Raw genomic sequence first — 21,031 nt, forward strand, 5'->3', positions numbered from 1 at the left:
ACTAAAAAAGGTAGTATTTCATACCTAATGTATACATTATTATTATTTTTAAACGGCCGTTTTTGTAACAGTAAAAAATACATATTTTATGTTTGTTTCATTTGATTTTTTAATATATAAGACCGTGTGCATAATATGTATAAAATATAAAATATACTCAGCCCTGCGTATTACCATTGTAAAACCATAATACAGTAAAATCGTCGAACAAAATGATAATATATAAAATACGATAAACAATAATATACTTGTACATCAATAATGCGTTGTGTTATAATGTACATAATACCTTAAACAGAGTAGGTACAATCATTAAAAATCTGTTGCCTACAAAACATAAATTGTTGAGGTATTTATAAACTACAACTAAGTTATTTAATAATTAATAATGTATTGAATATGTACATTAAAGTTCCTTTCTATTAAACATACATAGAGTGTTTTTACCACTAATAATAATAAAATAAATAGTAAATGTTTTGTCAACAACGAATCGTTTAAGTTTTAAATAAAATGTTATATCATTGGAATTAATATTTATAAAACAATATAGGTACCTATTGAACATTGGTATTTGAAGAATTTTATCGAGCACCGAAAAACAACCAAAAATAACAAATAACAAAAATAACATATATATATATACAGGGTGCATATAGTAAGTACAACATATTATTCAAATGTAATTTTAGTGTAAAATAGTCTAATTCTTTAGAAATTTAACTCCTGTTTGTATATAATGTACATTGTACATATACGAGTACAATATACCTAGTAAAGCGATAAAGTTTAATTATAAATAATAAATGTATTACCTACCTTAAAGTTACGACACGTGTATAATATTATTTTGAAAACATTTTTGAAGATCGTTCCTTAACTATTTCAAGTAAATATGAATATTTTTATTACATATCTTATCAAAGTAATGAAACAATATTATAATAATATAACTTGATACATATTTTTAACTAAAAATATTTATTGTAGTATAGAATTATTAGACATCCACATGTAAACTCCAGGTAGTAACTAACTCGGTTCCCCAATTTACAGATACTTATTCGGTTATTTTATTACCATGATAACAACATATTATAATTATATTTTTAAATTTATGTAAATAGTAAATACCTAATATAAGTATAAAATATAAATTATACAGCCAAATAATACGTTGTAAGCCAACAAACCAAATAAATTAAACAATCTTATAACTTTGGGTGAAAAGTCGAGTGGACAATTCTTATAAAAAATATTCATACAAAATGAAAGTAGTTATCAATATTAAATCATAATTATATACTTAAGTAGGTATCTCAATAACATAAAAATATAAACGTATTTTTGGTTGTACATTAATGAAAACATGTATAACCATTTCTAATAAATTTATTGAAATGAGCACTTTTTATTTTATTCAAATAAATATTTCGTTTAAAATAATAATGATTATTAATCTTAAATTTATCAATAAAAACTTTCCTTTAAATAAAGCATGAACAATATATTTTAAGCAAAGAATAAATTATATTAAATACATATAATATTATTATAATCAAATTATAATTTATATTTACTTAATTCATTTATAATTACTACACTTACAGTACTTTACCCTTATTATAAACTATAAATATACCTATACGTTATACGTACTTTGATTAATTTAATAAAATAACTTATAACTAATTTAATGACTTTTACTATATTTTAATATCTACCTACTTCAATTTAATAACTAACAGATAAGTACTATTGTACTAACATGTCTAGCAAATTCCAAATAACTTAACAAACATTACTTATTATTTACTAATTACTAACAATGGTTAATGAACCGTCTCAACAAAAAATTCTATAAATAAAGTACGTATCTATCTAATTTACCAAAATTGGTAATTTATAATAGATCTAACATAACTCAAAATATAGAAAAAAATTGAGTTTGATCATAAAATAAACAAGATGATAAATATTTTTACTAAACATAACTTATTCATTCATTTTTACTTAAAATAAAGTTATTGATCAATCTTAAAATAAAATAATTTGCTTATAATAAATTCTCTAATATTCTCCTTCATATAAATATTGAAATTATATTTATTTTTTAATCTGTACTTATAAGTTATAATAATTATTACTTTAACAGATAATATAAATTGTCTATTTTTTAATTTTTGATTAAATGAAGCACTTGTTTTAACTTTTAAATTTAAACTGAAAGAATATGATAAAATAATATTAAAAGAAACATTAAAATATTGCAAGTACCTATAAATAACATAATACGTCTTGTACCTTATTGGCTTTGTTAAGATTTTTTAACCTTTTTTTTAATATACTATATTGTATTTATAATCTATATAATACACCATGTACGTTATCATGTTTCAATTCAGTCCATATTATTATTTAAATTTGTTATCCTATACGTTTGCTTTATAATATTATACACTTCAAAATGACGTCCAATAACTTGTATTATAGTGGCTACGTCCTGCATGCCACCCCGTAAACTTTTATACATCTATATGATTTTAATAGCTTATATACAATACGAGTATATACACAGCTACATGTGTAAATAAATTCAACTTTTTAATGGCATAAATCATATAAGTGTGTGTCTTGTTCTAGGGCTAATCTGTATGCAAAATCTTTCTGATTATTTCCAACATGTAAAGAATAAAAACAGTCATTTTAAGGCAGTGGTTCCCAACCTGAGGGCGCGCCCCCCTTGGGAGGCGTATACACATCGCTGGGGAGGCGCAAGCAATCATCACAAAGTAAAATTTTTATTTATCAAATTTTATTATATTTAAAATTCCACTATAATACTATATTATTTACAATTATTTATATTTTATAATTATTATCATCAATAAAAAAGTAGTCTTTCCGAATATTATATAGTTTATTTGTAAAATGTAAAGTAAACAAAAAAATTATAATTTTTTCAATTTATAGGTGGGGGAGGCGTGAGATTTTTGAAAATCTACAAAGGGGGCGTAGAATAAATAAGGTTGGAAACCACTGTTTTAAGGTATGCCAATACTTATTTTTATTCAAATATATTTTAAATACTTTTTAAAAAGAGTAATTAAATACATATTTTTATTATTTTATTAATTGAAAATACTTTTTTCCAAAACAAAAATTAGTTTAAAACTCCTGACGTAAACATTTATATTTGTATAACATTGTAAATATTATTAGTTGTTACTATATTACTATAGTTCATAGCATTATTATTTATCATCTTATAAACATATTACTCATTTATATAATTAAAATGCTAATGTATTAATTATTTATAGATGATAACATCCAGTCATTCTAAGTGTGGTATAAATTGGCGAAAAAAAATTAATTTCTAAAAGCATTTGAATATATCAATAATCAATTTATTTTGAATAATTATTTAAGAATTCGCGTACCTACTGATATTATGATAACTAAAACAAGATATACTATAAACTCATCCAAATGTATGCGTGTAAATAAATTTTCTGTATGGTATACATATCACTATATATGTACGCGAAGGAAGATTCTATCTATATTGGCATGGAAGTATTCAAGGTTACTTCGTGCAATCATGCTGAACATTAAACTAAATCAACCAAGGACCAAAAATGAAAAAGGAAAAAAAGCATTAATATGCCTTGTCAAATTAAGTTAATTTCTTTGACATGTTGAAGACACCAGTGGTGTTTATGGAATTTTCTCATGGCGATGTGATGATATTATGTAAATTTTATGAATTACAAAGTATATTACACTTAAACACTAAACTACACAGATGCGTGTGTAATAAATAAGGTTTATTTAAATTTATAAATCTTAAACTATTTTTGGATAACCGAGATAAAAGCTAAATTCTATTATTATTATTTATGATCTATAAATTCTTCCATCCTGTCATCAAAAGATGTCTTAAACTAATACCTACCAAAATATAGTGATATTCATATAACTATATAATAACTTTAATTTAGTAATGTGAAATTAGATAAAAAAAAAATTTAATGGATAATAATAAATTATTATATGATCATATTCTATTTTTAAAATATATATTATCGCATTGCTATAATAACAAGATATATAATACGATGTCAATGTTCAAATTTCTACTCTAATATTGTCGAGTACACCTACCTTAGTATACAATATATTATTTCTAAATAAAATCAAAGGTTTGGCATTAGATATCTAATAAAAATTGTATTTTTTGGCGAAGTTGTTTATTGTGTAATCTACAACCATAAGATAAGCTGAAAAAAATAACTCCCAGTTTTTTTCATTAAAATAGCACCCTTCGAATAGATGGTATAAAAAAAAAATTAACTTCGTTTTTACTTTACTGTATATTTTTTCGTTGCTTAAAATTAAATATATTATTCGTTAAATATCAATTTAAATAACTTAACTTCTCGATGTTTATTTGCCTTAATTAACTCAAGTCAAAAATTTTCATTAACTCATCTCCCTCTGAATATAATTAATAGTTATGTTATAAAACGAACCAAATTGTTAGCATAATATACAATAAACATAGTGCCTAATTAGATTTTTGTTTTTAATGTTTTTTACACATGCCAAATGCGCTAAAATGTTACATAATATAACAAATATATAGTATCAAAAACCATAACAATAGCTAAAAAAACAAAACAAAATATCAAAAATATATTAGATAATGACTTACTACATATGCTGCGTACACGATATTTGCGTTCTATATCTATTGAGAAAACTAGGCTGCCATGTATCAATCTGAACTGTTGGAAAATTGGAAATAAGACTGTAGATATCTATGAACTATATGACCAGCTGCGACGCAACAACTCTGCCGTTTTACTCGTAATCGTGTGTGCTTAGCTCATTACTCTCTGCTGTTTATAATGTTCGCATTTCTTACATTTTTAAACATATTAAGTATTCCTTATTCGGGTTTTCGGATTTTCGATTGTTTGTTTTTAACACCTATACTTCCGCAATAAATAGCCAATTTTTTCTCGTATTTATTACTGTTGCTGTCACGTTTAACGCGTGATGTCAATGAGTTCATATTATCTTATGAAATTCGCACATGCACACAAGTCAACGATGACGCGTAGACATTCTAAAGCCTTAATGCACATTTCATATTTACCGTACGATTAAAAATATAATGAAAAAAAAAACTACCTATTAGATACATTACTCGATACATTTTAAAAACATCACGTCTCTTTTTAAATAATCATATATGTAGTATATGTTTCGATGAATTGCAGTAAAATCTGTGTAAAAATGGACAAAGATAGATAAAAACAAAAAAATAATAACAATTTCGTTAACATAGATATTATGTACGTTATTAGTATTTCCTCTGGCTATAATATAATCATACGTCTATAAGCAGCTGATTACACATTATAGATATTAAAAGTATATTATTCATTGTTATTGTTTAATTTGTAGTTACATTTGCAATGTAACAAAGAAAAAAACTACAAAAATACCATTTTTTTTTTTTTTAATAATTATCTTTACTTAATTGTGTACCTACTTTATTAATAAATTATTGTCAATGTTTTTTTTAAATGCTTTTATCGGAAAAAATTGTTTCTTAAATTTATCATAATTATTTATTCAGTGATTAATTTATAAATGCTCTATAAATTAGACGTAAAATATAATTAACAATTTGTCAAATTTAAAGCTCTCTATTTATAACTATAACAAAAACATAAAAAAAACTCAAAACCTAACACCTCAATAAAATATTATCTATTTACATAATTATCTACTATATATATAGCAATGTAACATAACAGCGATATAACATTGTATTTAAATTCTGCCTTTAGTTATAACTTATAATAAAAGGATTACCTGATGCAACAAAACACATATTACATAAATTTTAAACAAATCACTGTTTGAAATAAATACACAATTTATTAGTATTTGAATAGTACTAAATAAAAATATGCCAAAATAAATACACATAATTATAAAAATGTATTCTATTCCTTAATCGATATACATATTTAATTGTGTTTATTATTAATAATACATTTTATTTTATACGTGTAATGACATATTCTTAAATACACAGTTTGTTTACTTGAAAACTTAATGAAATATGGTCGAATGGTTAAGTTAAATTAATAACCTGTTAAAATTTAGACGAATTTGATATTATTTACGATATATAGTATACTATGTCATTATTATAATTATTACACACATTAGATTCTCAATTAGATTTACCACGTTAGGTACCGATATTTTTAATAGCTTAAACCAGATCTATTATCAGAAAAATTTAACTTCACATGATTAGCTCATACTCAATACATATCTCGGTATAGAAGTTTAAAAATAAATTTAAGTTTTATAATTACGCACCATAATTACTGGTATATTACTAGTGAAGCCTCTTAATCAATACAAATTTTTAAGATTTTAATGTGTCACATCTAATAACTCAAGGAAATTAAACATAGAATCATGTATGAGTAAGACTCCCATCTTGTCAAATATATTTTAAAATTTTATTGAAATTTACTATTACAATTTAGAGTATTACTTGAACAATGGAAATTATTCAAATAATTTCTTTTTGAGTAGCCACCTACCATATGTAATTACATAAGTTTTATTGCCAATCAAATATGTCTCTACTATGATGCTTCGATCTTCAAAAATGTAAAATGCTTATAATATTATATAGGTAATTAAAGTTTTATTTAATATACAACGTATATAATATGTATATCTAGGTAATGTATTATAATATTACACATATACATAATCAAATTATACTAAATACTAAAAGTTATAATTAGATGCGAAATCATATTGATTCTGCTTTTAAGAAATATATTTATTGGATTTCAATTAATTTAATTTATTTAGAAAAATCAATGAATTGAACATTATACGTTGGACTTTTCATTGGATGGTGTTTTCTTATCCACGTAATAATAATAAAAATACGACTATATATTTATTTTAACGTTGCAACAATTATATATTTTAATGAAAATATGGTTAATAAAATTATTTATTTACTTTATTTAAACGTTTATCAAACATAATAAAGTAATATATTATTTATGAAGTACAACTAGTTTGTGATATTAAGTGTGTAAATGTATGTCATTGTATACTCGAGCTGGTATATTGTTTTGAGTTATAACGAGAAAAATAAAAATTGTTCAGACTTCACGAGATAGTGAAAAACGTATCATTTAAATTGTACTTTAATGTTTACATGTACCTACATGGTGTATATGATATAAACAAAATATTTGTTAGATCGTAACGGGCATGTGAAAGAATTTGGTGGGACACCATTAAATGAAGACGACAACTAAATGTTTAATCATTGTTGATCATATCCATGTATCTGATTTAATTGAATACGAAGAATATTATATACAACGGAAAACAAAATAATAAAATTCCAATAAGCAACTACTAAACTACGTCTTATAAAATACATACAAAAGTATCTACAACATTTATCAAATCGTGTAATATACTTACATTATAGAGTACAGATTACACTATATTGTACAGACTACAGAGTGATTCACCAAGGATGCTCACCCCCAAATTTTCCCATGAGTATATACATATTTTTTTTTATTTATCCCGAGTTATTTAACTTTATGTACTAATAATAGTAGGTCCATTATGATAAAGGTTTAGAAGATGAAGAGACAGTAATTATTTTAAAACTCAAGTGAGTAATTAATATTATTAATCTATCAGCATTATAAAATACTCAATAAAACCTCGACTAGTGGTACCTACCCTATGATAAATATTAGAATATTAGATCCAGTATTATATCTGTTTTATAAAATTGTAAAAGAAAATATAATCCTTAAATATACTTGAAATATCCATTAATCAGAATTTGAATTAATTAATTTTAAAGAATAAGTAGGGCGAACACGTTGAATCTCTCTGTATATTATACATACTTCTAACATCATCGGCATTTAAAATTAATAACGAAATTAATCTCTCCATATAAATTTCATCTTTCGATTAAGTTGAAAACACTAAATGTAGATAACATTAAACCTACCGACTAAAATTCAAACAATTAGATTTTGTAATATGACAAAGAAAATCCAAAAAATAATTGATTGATCATACTTGAAATATGTTCAACTCATTTGTAGTCAATTTATGATTAGGACTTTTTATAGCCATGTTTTCAAGTTTAAAATCATATTATTGTACTTTTTTCAAATAGAATAATAATGTGCATTTTGTACTTATGTATAGTTATCTAATAAAAGGAGATCAAATACATGCTAAGACATATTATTCTTTGCAAACATACAGAAATTCCGTGTAAATAATAAAATTTGGTTTATAATTGGCGCTTATTAGAGTTGTTCAAATCAGTTTTACTAAGTAAATTTATATATAATTATTGGTAATATAATACATTAATATTTGTTCCACTTTAATATGATACTCAATAATAAATAATTTTATACATTTATACATTCATATTGTATTATAAATTTATTTATTTTTATCTTTATTTTGTAAAACATTTTTAGTTTCAACTTGCAATACGATTGGTAATTAAATTAGATTAATGTTTAAAAAATAAATTAATATTCTAAAGACGTTTAAAAAAACGTCATTGATTTATTAAAGAAAGTAAAAAGAAAATATTTTTCTAAATTGTATTATGAAATGATAAGAACATTATTATGTGTAGTTGTTTTTTTTTAAATTACTTATTAATTATTATAAAATAAATATTTTAGATAATATATAATAATAGTAATCATATTATACAAAAAAAAATTTCAACTTACAATTAAATTGTATTATTTTTATATGTAATGTTTCATTTTTTACTATTACAGTAGAATAGAAGATACTTATTAAAAATACACATTTTATGATAAAGATTCTAAAAGTAAATATTATTCCCCGATAATTTATTAAATATTATAATAAATTCCATCATAACTCAAACTTGTTAATCGAAAAATTAATAATACTAATTATTTAGTAGTTTAGTTAAGACATTTTTTATACAAAGTGGATAGCTAATATTAAATTTTTACACAATATATTAAGAAAATATTGAACAACACTCAATTAATTTTTCTCATACATACATTTATTGCATATTTTCTTTACAAATCTTTACATTTATAATGTACGATTTGAAGATGTAAATATTGATGCACTTTTATTGTCCCAAAAAGTGTTTAATAAAATAAAACTAAACATGATATAATTTTATTAAAACATAAAATGTACTAAAAAAATTATAAAAATGCATTTTTGTAGATACGCAAAATCACTATTCAACTAGATACCAAAACTAACACGATTGGTTATGCATATTTGTTTGCAAGTCATACACAATGTTCAAATTTACTGCATACGGTATAAAAAACCAAAACACTCAATTATTAATGGTCTGTAGAAGTATAGGACCTTCATATAGACTATAAAAATAATTTGATAAATTCATTATATCACTTAGATCTGAGATCTTTATCGTTCTCTTCAGTAGAAAATTAAACTAAAATAGTTGTGTTTCTTTGGAAAATTATCAATTATAAAATATTATAAATTTTATATCTCACGCAAAAATTTGTAATTTTAATGATTATGAACGTTCTTGTAATGAAATTGTTTTACGGTGATGATGTCAAGGATATCTGTTTAAAAATAAATAATTGATGTGGTTACTTTCCACTGAGAATCTATTTGTTTTATTATTATAATTATTAAGTTTAGAATTAAATCATGATTTTATGTAAAATTCGATAAAAATTATTATTACTGGTAGTTTAACATAAACAAAAATATAATTTATTTTAACATTAGGTGTTATTTATTTTCGAGAAACTATGTACATGGATTTCATTATTTTGAATGAATTGTATTTAAACACACATGTTATACATATTTACTCATGACAAAAAAAAATTATCTTCTCTAGGTTAAGCACTTAGCCAAGTACCTACACAAAGTTCAAACTGTATGAGTACCAAATATTTTGGGCACGCACGAATTGACCCGCACATTAGATAATAAATGACCACTTAGTACACAAATCTCCTTTCATAAAAATGATTAATCAATAGTTCAGTTATTATTTCACTTAAATATGTATTTTATAACGTAGGAAGACATTTTACATAAATATATTTGATTAATTATGATTTATCATAAATAGAATATATAAACTAAGGTTATAGTTACTTTACATCTAAATTTAAATTTTAACTTGAACGAAAGCTAAGTAATCAAATAAGCTTAGGTTTTTGTTTTCGTACACGTTTATTTTTTTGTCATTCACTAGACTTTTTTAAAACTATACTTAAATCCGTCTTAAGTTAAAATTGTTACGTCAAAAAAAGGTCATCTACCTTATATTTAATAGGCAATTTGAGTGTACCAGATTTTTCTTGTGTCATTTTTATCCGATGAATTATTATACAAAATAATGTACATTCAATATACAGAATGCCAAAAGGGTCATGCTAAGATGTAAACAATAGATGCATTTTGAACGCACTACACAAGAACTGATGACTGATGATACTAAAACTCGTATCGATTATCAAATCTGAAACCAACGACAAATCATAATATTCAAACACTTGTTCGAAACAAGGACTAGTTTACTAAGTGATGTTCGTCATTTTTCCAACAATTGCTAAACATCATTAATGAATATCTAGATTTTTAAAAACTAATAAAATATATATAGATAATATATTGTAACTCCAATTACTCTTATTTTTCAAATCTTAACTTATTACTAATAGGTACCTGTTAAATTCATATTCCATAAAAATCCGTATAAAAACAAGTGTTCACTTCTACTTTACTCAGAATCTAATTTCATTAATATATTATTTGCTTGTAGTAGTGTGTAATACTAATACGTAAACTGCGCCCAAATGACCTTTTATTATGTAACGTACCCAAATTATTATCTAAATCAAAAAGGATGTAATATAATATAAGTTATAAACACATACTTTGTTTCTCGTTGTCGATAGGGAATGTGATTGTAAACTGCACCCTTCAGAAATATAAACATCAACCAATCAACCAATAGGTATCAACAATTTCTTAAGGTCTTGGTTTGTAGCTTATATTATATTTATTCTGTTTATTTTTTTCATTTAAATATAAGTTGTACTATTAATTTCGACGATTTCGTTATTATTTGTATAATTAATGTTCTACAACAGTCGAAACTATAAATATTTTTGTATTTTTATTCAACACGCGGTGACGTTTATAAATTAGCTACCTAAACACGTCGTGATAAACGGTGATAATGATAAATGATAACAAATAGGGCGCCGTTTAAGCACCTTTCAATCTCTATAATATACGTAAAAATGTAAAATCCCAGACGAAGTTTAATATTGTGTGATTTTTTTATTATTATTATAATGCTTTACAATCGTCGATAATTATCAAATAGTATTGTAAGCCCAGAGATGGAGCAAATAGAAATAATTTTCCTACGATTCGCGGGAGTAATAGAACCACATGTGAAAGACCTTACTGTGGCGGTCACTTGGTTCATATAGGCCCTAACCTAATTTATTATGCAATCAACGCGACTAAAATAAAGACCTTGCACGTGATGTATAATAATTGTTACAACTTACCTAATGGCTCTGGGGTAAATAAGTTATTTGTTATTACCTACTTATTATTCATTGCGAACCTCTTACAAACATTTCTTTTCTATCGATATTTATTTTTCTTTTGATAATAACAAATATATTTGAGATAATTTATTGAATTTACAGATAAATATAATTTCAAGACGATAAATATAGTCGTTCACTTAAATTTTTCTTTTATAATTTTTAATTTTCTTTTATTATGAAATAAATTAATTTAAATTTGTTACAAAATAATTGTTGAGTTAATAAATATTATTAAACATGCAATTTAATAATTTATTATTATATGCAACCAACTTACATATGGCTAGAATATCTATTTGTTTCTAATAGGTACTGTGATAATTATTAAATAAATCAAAATTGTTATACTTATATACTGATGGACAAATTAATTTTATTATTATTATAATTATATAATTTTTTTCAATCTTATTATATAATGAAACAAATCACACTTCCTACCAGTGTTGGGAAATATCTAGATAAATATTTTGATAAAATTGATTTATCTTTTATCTTATCTAAATAATTCTTAACTCAGTCAACTCATTTATATTTATCTTCATCTAGATAAAATTCTAGTGATCTATGAGTACCAATCTTGATAATTTATTTTTATAAGCTAAATAAAATTTTTTTTTTTTTTTGTTATTAACTTAGAGATTAATTTATTATCTTCTAATAAAGTTTATTCAAAAATTAACTTTTTTTATTTTTTCAAATTTAAACTTTTTTTGTATTTTTAAATCAGAGAATGACTTTTTATATGTTCTAATGAATTAACTATTTTATTTTATATTTATATTTCAAATTTTTAAATAAATATTTGCAAAATCAATGAAATTATCTGATATTTATCTAGATAAAAATATATTCATTTTTATCTTAATCTAGATAAAATTTAGTGTAATTATCTTTATTTTTATCTAAATAAAAATTAGTACAATCATCTTTATCTTTATATGGATAAATTATTAATTATATATTCCCAACACTGCTTCAACACTTACTGCTTCCTACACAATATCGAAAGTTAAAAAGGAAGTATAGATCATGATACCTATAGAAATAAAACAGTAAAAAAACATCAAACGTCTATCCAATATAATATTATGTTGTATAATATGACCTGTGATCTCATCTAATTTTTTTATAACAACACAACAGGTGGCAAGTCAATTCACTTTTTTTTATACTAAAACAGAAAAAATATTTATACACGTTAAAACGTAATATCATATGTATGATTGGCTTGAAAAATAATAAAGACTGTTCCAATACGATAATTTGTTTTCATTGATACGCTTGCTCTTAACTACTTAGTATTAATAGGAAACCGGAAATTTTTCTGTCATGCATATCATTGTATTTTATCATGGACAAGGTTCTGCTATACAATTTCATATTCCTTACGCCGAAAGGTTATCGACATTGACTTAGTAAACAGGAATTAAAATGACATTTTATGTAGATAGTAATTACTAATTATAATAATAATACTACTATAATGCATATCAATAACATAAATATAAAGTATATAATAAGTTTATAAAGGAGAATTAATTACCTTAAAATAACGATGTATTATGACTAGATACTATAATACGTCTAGAATATATTATATTACATCATATAACATATACGTATAATTTGTATTAAGTATCTATCAACAAGTTCAAACATCCCCCTTCCCACACACACACACACCACTAAAATTATGTATGAAAAATTATATTTTTTATATATTATAACTTTTAATTTGAAGTTTATATAAATTGTGATTTTTAACCCCCTCCACCGAATTTATTTTCTACGTACGTATATCTGTCAGTACATCTACAATCTGATTCATTTACATGTTTCATTGTAACTTCCTACATTGTAGCAATGAACTGACATGATAATCTAAACTAGAACACCTAATTAAATTATAAACTTAAAATATTCAGTATCTATTCATATTTGAAAAAAGCTATCAACAATCTCATAAATTTAGCAAAAAAATAATAATAATAAATAGTAAAAAAGCTGTCCAGTTAACGATTCCTAATTTAGGCACTCATCTCACTCCTTTCACTTCAAAATAACATTATACGTGTATTATTCTTTTTAAATTGTCAAGATGATGTTCAAATATTACCTAAGTATTAAGTATGTAATGTAAATTTTACTGTATTTGCTTATTATTTTTCCAAAACATTTTATCCGTAAAAAAAAAAAATGGTCTATTTTCAACTTATAATATATAAAAAGGCTAATTTTAAGCATCAATTTTGTCTGAAAAATGTACATATAACCATTGAAATATTAAATGGAGTTTTTAATAAATTTTAATTAAATCATAATAATGATAAAATTAAATCCTAGAAAATCAATTTTACCAAGTACATTTTACACAAACAAGTAATTAAATTCAGATAACGCCCAATAACAGATACTAAAAAAATAATAAATAATTAAAAATACTATATTAATTATTAAGTAATGCGAAGTTTAAAAAAGTTTTAAGCACATATTGACAGTGAAAAATACAGAACAAGTGTATTCAGTAAAGTGGTTAGGTAATTTAGTCTAGGCACTGCGTACATAAAGTACATACCTATTAAAGAATGTGTTATGAAATTCTTAAAAATAAATAAGTTTACTTATTAACTACTATATAGCTGTAGTAACTATAACATCTAAACATGAAACATTAATCATTTATATCAAATGGATTGCTATATATTTATTATTTGAAATTTGCAACAACTATACCTAATTCTTTTCAACGATGCGCTTTAGGAAATGCGTCACATCCTAATTGAAAATATACTGAGTTTAATCAAATATAGAAGTAGAACACAATGAAAAAAAACCTTAACACAAAAAACAAATTACCTATATTGATATAAATATTCCAGTTATGTCTTATAAAATGTATATAACAAGAAATTATTAACTCCAAAATATCTATAAAACAAATAAAATATAGTTTGTACAAATAATGTAAAGTTTTTTGTACGGATTAGATCATATTAAACATGACATTCACGATATTTCATATACCTACTTATACCTAAAAATGAATATAAATATTTGGGAGAGGTATAATTCTCGATTTGCATGCACTTATTTAATGTATTTGAGATTAAAAAAATTGTCTCCTTTTGTTGATTTTTTTTTTTATAATCAATTTGGTAATAGATTGTTATTAGAACCAATTTGAAAACTGAAACAATAGTAAAATATACATTGAAGACACCTACAGGAATTTCAAAAAAATATAATACAAAGGAAAAGCATTTATATAACAAAATTGTTCGTTTAACTGAAAAACATAAATAATTTTTATTTTATTTTTTAAGAGTAAATGATATTTTTGTCAGTAATATATCAACATTTAAAATATAAAAGTTTAAATACATAATAAATCACATAATTTTCCGTTCTAATTTTAATAAAAAAAATTTTAGTGTTTACTAAAGGTTATTCGTATACTCCATTTATATATTTTTAAATAAAAATCTTACATAAATTACTCTGAAATCAAAATATATAAACATTAAGTATTCATGCGATATCCACAATTGAACTTGATAAATCCGTTTTTGGACCTCTTTCAGTACATTTAAAAATATAGCACATCTTATGTAACAATACGCGCTTACATTTATTAATATTTGTTTTAGAATTATTTAATTGCGAGGACTTGACAGTTGACGATGGAAGGTTAAAAGTGAAAACATGAAAATATATCACGTATTTAATTGAATCTTAACTTTTAAGGTAATAAAGTACAGATATTAATAATTATATTTCAATTCATTGTATCTAGGAAAAACTATTCTCAGAAAGATGTTCTTTTATCAAAATTTAAACTTCAAACACTTATTTAAAAAAAAAAAATTACTAATTACGGCAAAAAAACAAAATCGATTTGGTAAACTAATAGTTTTGACTAAATATTCCCAATTATTATATTATTTTCCAATTATGATGAATAGTGCAAAGAATTTTCTATAGTTAGAATTTAATATAAGTAGGCATAACGAACAGTAGACATGTATTAATTTACTTACTGAAATATTAAATATAACTTTATCAAAGTAAATTTTGTTTCATCATTAAACAAGTTAAAAAAAAAATGTTGAAAACCAATTATAACAGTTTGATAGAAAATAGACTTTTCAATCAATTTACATGAAGCTGTTGACTATTTTTTAAAGCTAAAAAATATAAGACATCTTTTAATGTAAATAATTTGCTAAAATATAGTCATATTTTTATTTTTAAATAAATCATTAATGTTACTAAATTACTATATTAAAAGTTCTTCTTAAACTTAAAAAATGCTCATAATTTACTTCAAAATTAATATATCTATCAACAAATAGATGATATTTTTACCTTTAAATAATTTAATTTTGATAATAGGTCAATTCACACTAATATTAAAAATAACAGAGTAAAATGAATTATTTTTAAAATTTACTGTTATGCTTTAGTAAGGTGAAGGCAACACATCATGATCATATAACGTCATCTTAACAGTAATTGGTCTGGCGATAAACTTTCAATAATTTAACATCTTTAAAACACAAAAATATGCATCTTTACAACATGTTTATTTATTAATTACTAACTAAATTAGTTGTAATTAGTTGTAATGACAGGGTTGAAATCTACTTTATATCATAATTTATAACCATAAACATGGTATAATATAAAAATCTCAAACGTTTATCCTCGGAAAAATAACCTCAAAACATCGTATTACAAACAATACAAACTTAATTTAATATATTATTATTTAATCAAAAAAATATATGTGTTGGTTTATGTTACACACATACCACAATAAGAAAGGATTTTAATTATTTATTTTTAGAAACATTTATATTTTATTAAGTTGAATTTAATGAGACGGTTTCATCACATTGCTTATGAACAAGATTCAATAAATACACAAATATTTTAATAGAAGTACAACTTTATAATAATTTAGTCATATTTTTAAATATTTCAATTTAAATAATATGTAATTTACTGGCTACTGCCAATAATTCCATTTTTATTACTCTTTTTCATACAAATAACAATATTAACATATATATATTGTTTTATATAGATATATAATTGTTATTTACAAGTTACAACCTATATACCACCAAAAACCATGTTACTATCAGATATATAGGATATTTATAATTAATTAAAGCTTATAAAACATTTAAGTTTAAAATACTAAAATATATAAGATGGTTATTAAGTAAGTCAGAAAATATTAAAATAACTTGAATCAGTAAGACTAGACCTAGATGGTTATACAATACAATGAATAAATTAATTTTTTTAGATGAATAAAATGCTAATAATTTGATAATCAAATACTTAACTAAAATAATGGTATTACAAAAGATAACTTGATGATGGTTATCTTAATATTTTGTACATTGCTTTAACACTCTTGGTATAAAACATACTAAAATATTTAAAACACATTTTTTTATCATTAGTTTTATAGAATATTTATTCTTATATTAAAACAGTATTTTAATATAAAAAGTTTTTATTTACATAAAAACTTTTTTAATTGTCCATAATGTTAAGTTTAGAATTTTAGATAATTATTTAAGTTTTAAAATCCAAAGTTCAAGTTAAAAGTGTACCATACAAGATAAAGTTATCACAATGAATATTTATTTTAAATACCTACTTTGTTAATTAAAAACAAATATTTAAATAATTAGGTATGCAATAAGATTATTGGCAAGGTAGTCATACTATCCTATATGTTCATACTTTGGTTCAATTCTAACAACTATCTGGGAGTGTCCTATAAAGGGAACATTTTCTCATGACCATCATTATTGTAGTCAAATGCACAAATTAAACACCTAAGATGATTATACCATTCATTGAAATATAATAATATATACTAATTTACAATATTATAAATAATAATATTACAATATTCATTAGTAATCACTAGTCATACACCCATTTCAAGTATAAATAAGATGAAATATAGTTAATAAAAAATCAAACCTAATGGTAAATTTAGTTTTTAGTTATACTATGTCTCAAAATAGAATACATCAGGCAGCGACCTGTTTCCGTCTAATGGCATGTATTTCCCATAAAATGGCATAAGTAGTAGCTGATGGAAGGGGATAAAAATGTGCAGAACTGGTGTATTCTACTTAAAACAGAGCATAATACAACACACCTATAACATTTTTATTATTATTATTCATATCAACAAAAAAAAAACACCTAATATAAAATATCCATAATACTATGTACACATTTAATAAAATTTACATAGTTCACAATGGTCTTCCCTATTTTATACGTATATTTATACTTTACTACTTAAATTTGAAGAGAGCATTTAAAGTATTTTTCTAATTTATAGTTTTACATGTTATTTAGTATTTTCATAACATCTGATGAAAAATATTAGGTAAGTAATGGTGTTCACAATAAATTTTATTTCAGATTGACCCATTAGTTAATATTTTATTAAGCTTAAATATTCAAAAAATATACATACACATTTTGTTTTTTATAATAATTACATCATATGTATTTTATATAAACTTATGACATATTTAAATTTATAAATGTACTACTCAAAATCAAAACAAATGTACATAGTATTTATTAGGTAAATTAAAATGTATTCATAGATACCTAATAAAATTCTAAAATAACAAAACATTTACTCCTTTTTTAATGTTTCTGACAATGGTTTATCCAACAATAAATCAAGATCGTTTTCTTCACGTAATATGAAAAAATATATCATAAATATAATTAAGCTTAAACTAACGGCGTGGGGTTCATACCATGGACCAAATTCAGCCTTGCTTCCAATTCGAGAATGCTGTGCCTTCCAGTCGTGAGCAGGACTTGTCGTATATTTCACAGGTTTGTTTAACTCTGCATCAATATCATTTTTATTGGATGCATTTCGAGTGACAGTCAACGATGACTGAGTTTTTATTTCACTAAAAATAAGTGTTAAAATTAAGAACTACTCATTAAGTTGACTTATAAGTAAAACGTGACAACATTACTTGTACTTAAATAAACCATTTGCGATTTTGTTCCTCGCAGCAAACGATCTCCATAACTGTTTTGACAACATGGTTTTAGACTGTGGTTGTGCTATTGTAAAAACTATCAACTTGTCACTCGCCAACGGTTTGAAAATTCAAGTAATTTTTAACTCTAGAAGTCCAAACGTACAATTATTAATCTAAGTACAAGTCACAAGACGAATTACACAAATGTTGATATTTGATAATATCATAAATTGTTCATATCACGGATTTTTCTTATCACTTTGTCCTTTTCACAATAAAAACAGCTGCTGCAACATATTCTGCTGTTGGCTATTGAAGTGTTTGTCAGCTCATATATAAGCCACTAGATCGCGATAAATCTTTAGCCTAAGCCCTGAGGGCCAGTTGTATAGAAAGTTGTAAATTGTAATAAATCAATTAGGTATGTATATTATAATATTATTATACTATTTATTATACTTATAGGCTTGACTGTACATTTGTACCAGTCTAGTTGAAATCAAAATTTAATTAGTCTTCTTAAGATTTTATTTACATGTCATTATTAACACTTAAACAAGATTCGAGTTAAACGACTAATATAAATGGTTTGACTTGATACTTAAACCATGTTTAGTTAATTTATCATTAGAGCCCAACTTAGGAATTTTGGGGCCCGGGTCTAATTTTTTGATTGGGCCCCAAAATGAATTATTATCCAAATTCTAAATTATCAACTTAAATTATAAATGCAGTCTTTTTGCTATATGGATTTTTATACTCAATTTATTTAATAAAATCATAAATAAACTATATCATAAGTCTATAAGTAATTATTTAATGATAATTAATTTAAATAAAGCGATGAATTTAAAAATATATACCTATATAAGTAAAGAAATGTAGATACAGTTTTTAATTTAAAAAATGTTTGCTGATATACCTACATATTATCATATACATGTACACAAAATTAAAATGGTAATGTATTTTTCAACTTTGTAAATGTAAATAATAAAAAAATTTACATGATTTAGAATTTAAGACAACGGTTTTTTTCTAGATTTTAGTTCACTAAACTTTTGAATTAAATCTGAAAAATTAAGTGTGTTAGTTATTTCCCTTTCAGCAGATAAAGATAGACGAATGAGTGAGTTTAATTTATCTTGGTGGAGAGACGTTCTTCTGGCGTTTTTAATTAGTTCTAATTTTGAATTTGTTTTATACCCGCATTTTGACAAGAGCTGAGCGCTCGCAAAAACGGAAAACCCGTTATATTTCTATAATCAATGCTAACTTAATCATAACAATAAAGTACTTTTGACCAACTTTATCTTAAAACTTAATACCTAGCTTATTTTATCGATTAGAGAATAATCATCAATTCCATTACGATACGTGAATAACCAAACTATACGTAAGCAAATAATACCATAAAATTTCACAGTGCCACTTTAATAATTAAATATCAACAGAGGCCTGGGGCTACAGCCCCTAAATTAGGCTCTGTTTATCACCTATTTATTCCATACATTTTATTTAAAAAGTCACGAACTATGATAATTTCAAATGATATTTGTCTTACATTATTCATATTATATTATTAAATTATTATTATTTAAATAAATTATATCGACTGTTTTAACTAAAAATGAAAATTTTTCAAAACTGATAAATTCAGTCTTGCACTCTTGTACCTTATGCATACTAAGGGTATTTCGATAACATGCTAACGATTTTCTAATTTTTAATAATATTGAATTTATTAAGAGGTTTCAACTATCGAAACTTGATGCTAAGTGTAGATAATGCATATTATCTAATTGGACATAAGTGTATGATATTGAACATCGTTAAAACAGGTAAATTTTTATTTGCAATAATTGTTTAAAAAATAATGCACTGCCATTTAAAACGATATATATTTATATGACTAAATATAAATCATAGACTTGGGTTGCCAGGCGCAGCAAATTATGATACCTATGGTTCGCTACAGTCGACAATTTATTTTGGATTTAGTGGGTCGATTTAAAAAACTACATACATAAAGTAAATAATTTTCAAAAATATTGTACTCAAACTAAATTAAAACATGAATGTTCAATGTAGTTGATTAATCAAATGAAAAATTATAAAATTATTTATCAATCGAAGAGTTTAGATTTTATACTGAAGACTGAAGAGTGACGATCATATTCACAAAATGCACAACATACAAAACCTTGTACCTACATGATTATATTTATTACAGGTACAACCCGC

The 21,031-nt window shown here is 23.5% G+C and overlaps 1 protein-coding gene across 1 annotated transcript; it reads right to left on the reverse strand.

Moving 5' to 3' along the window:
• Positions 1–18,373: 18,373 nt before the first annotated feature.
• On the reverse strand, positions 18,374–19,007 carry LOC112601365. The gene is made up of 2 exons (XM_025348958.1): positions 18,779–19,007; positions 18,374–18,709 (listed from the first exon to the last, which is right to left on the reverse strand). The coding sequence occupies exons 1-2, from the start codon at positions 18,847–18,849 to the stop codon at positions 18,421–18,423; spliced, it is 360 nt and encodes a 119-aa protein (XP_025204743.1). The 5' UTR covers positions 18,850–19,007; the 3' UTR covers positions 18,374–18,420.
• Between the last annotated feature and the right edge of the window lie 2,024 nt (positions 19,008–21,031).

Source organism: Melanaphis sacchari, unplaced genomic scaffold (genome assembly GCF_002803265.2).
Source record: "Melanaphis sacchari strain LSU unplaced genomic scaffold, SCAv2.0 Contig77_pilon_pilon, whole genome shotgun sequence".
In the NCBI taxonomy this organism is placed as follows: Eukaryota; Metazoa; Arthropoda; class Insecta; order Hemiptera; family Aphididae; genus Melanaphis; species Melanaphis sacchari.

Coding starts and splice junctions, on each gene's coding strand:
- LOC112601365 (XM_025348958.1), bottom strand. CDS start 18,849: ATGTTGTCAAAACAGTTATGGAGATCGTTTGCTGCGAGGAACAAAATC. Junction 18,710..18,778: donor AATGGTTTATTTAAGTACAA/GTAATGTTGTCA, acceptor ACTTATTTTTAG/TGAAATAAAAACTCAGTCAT.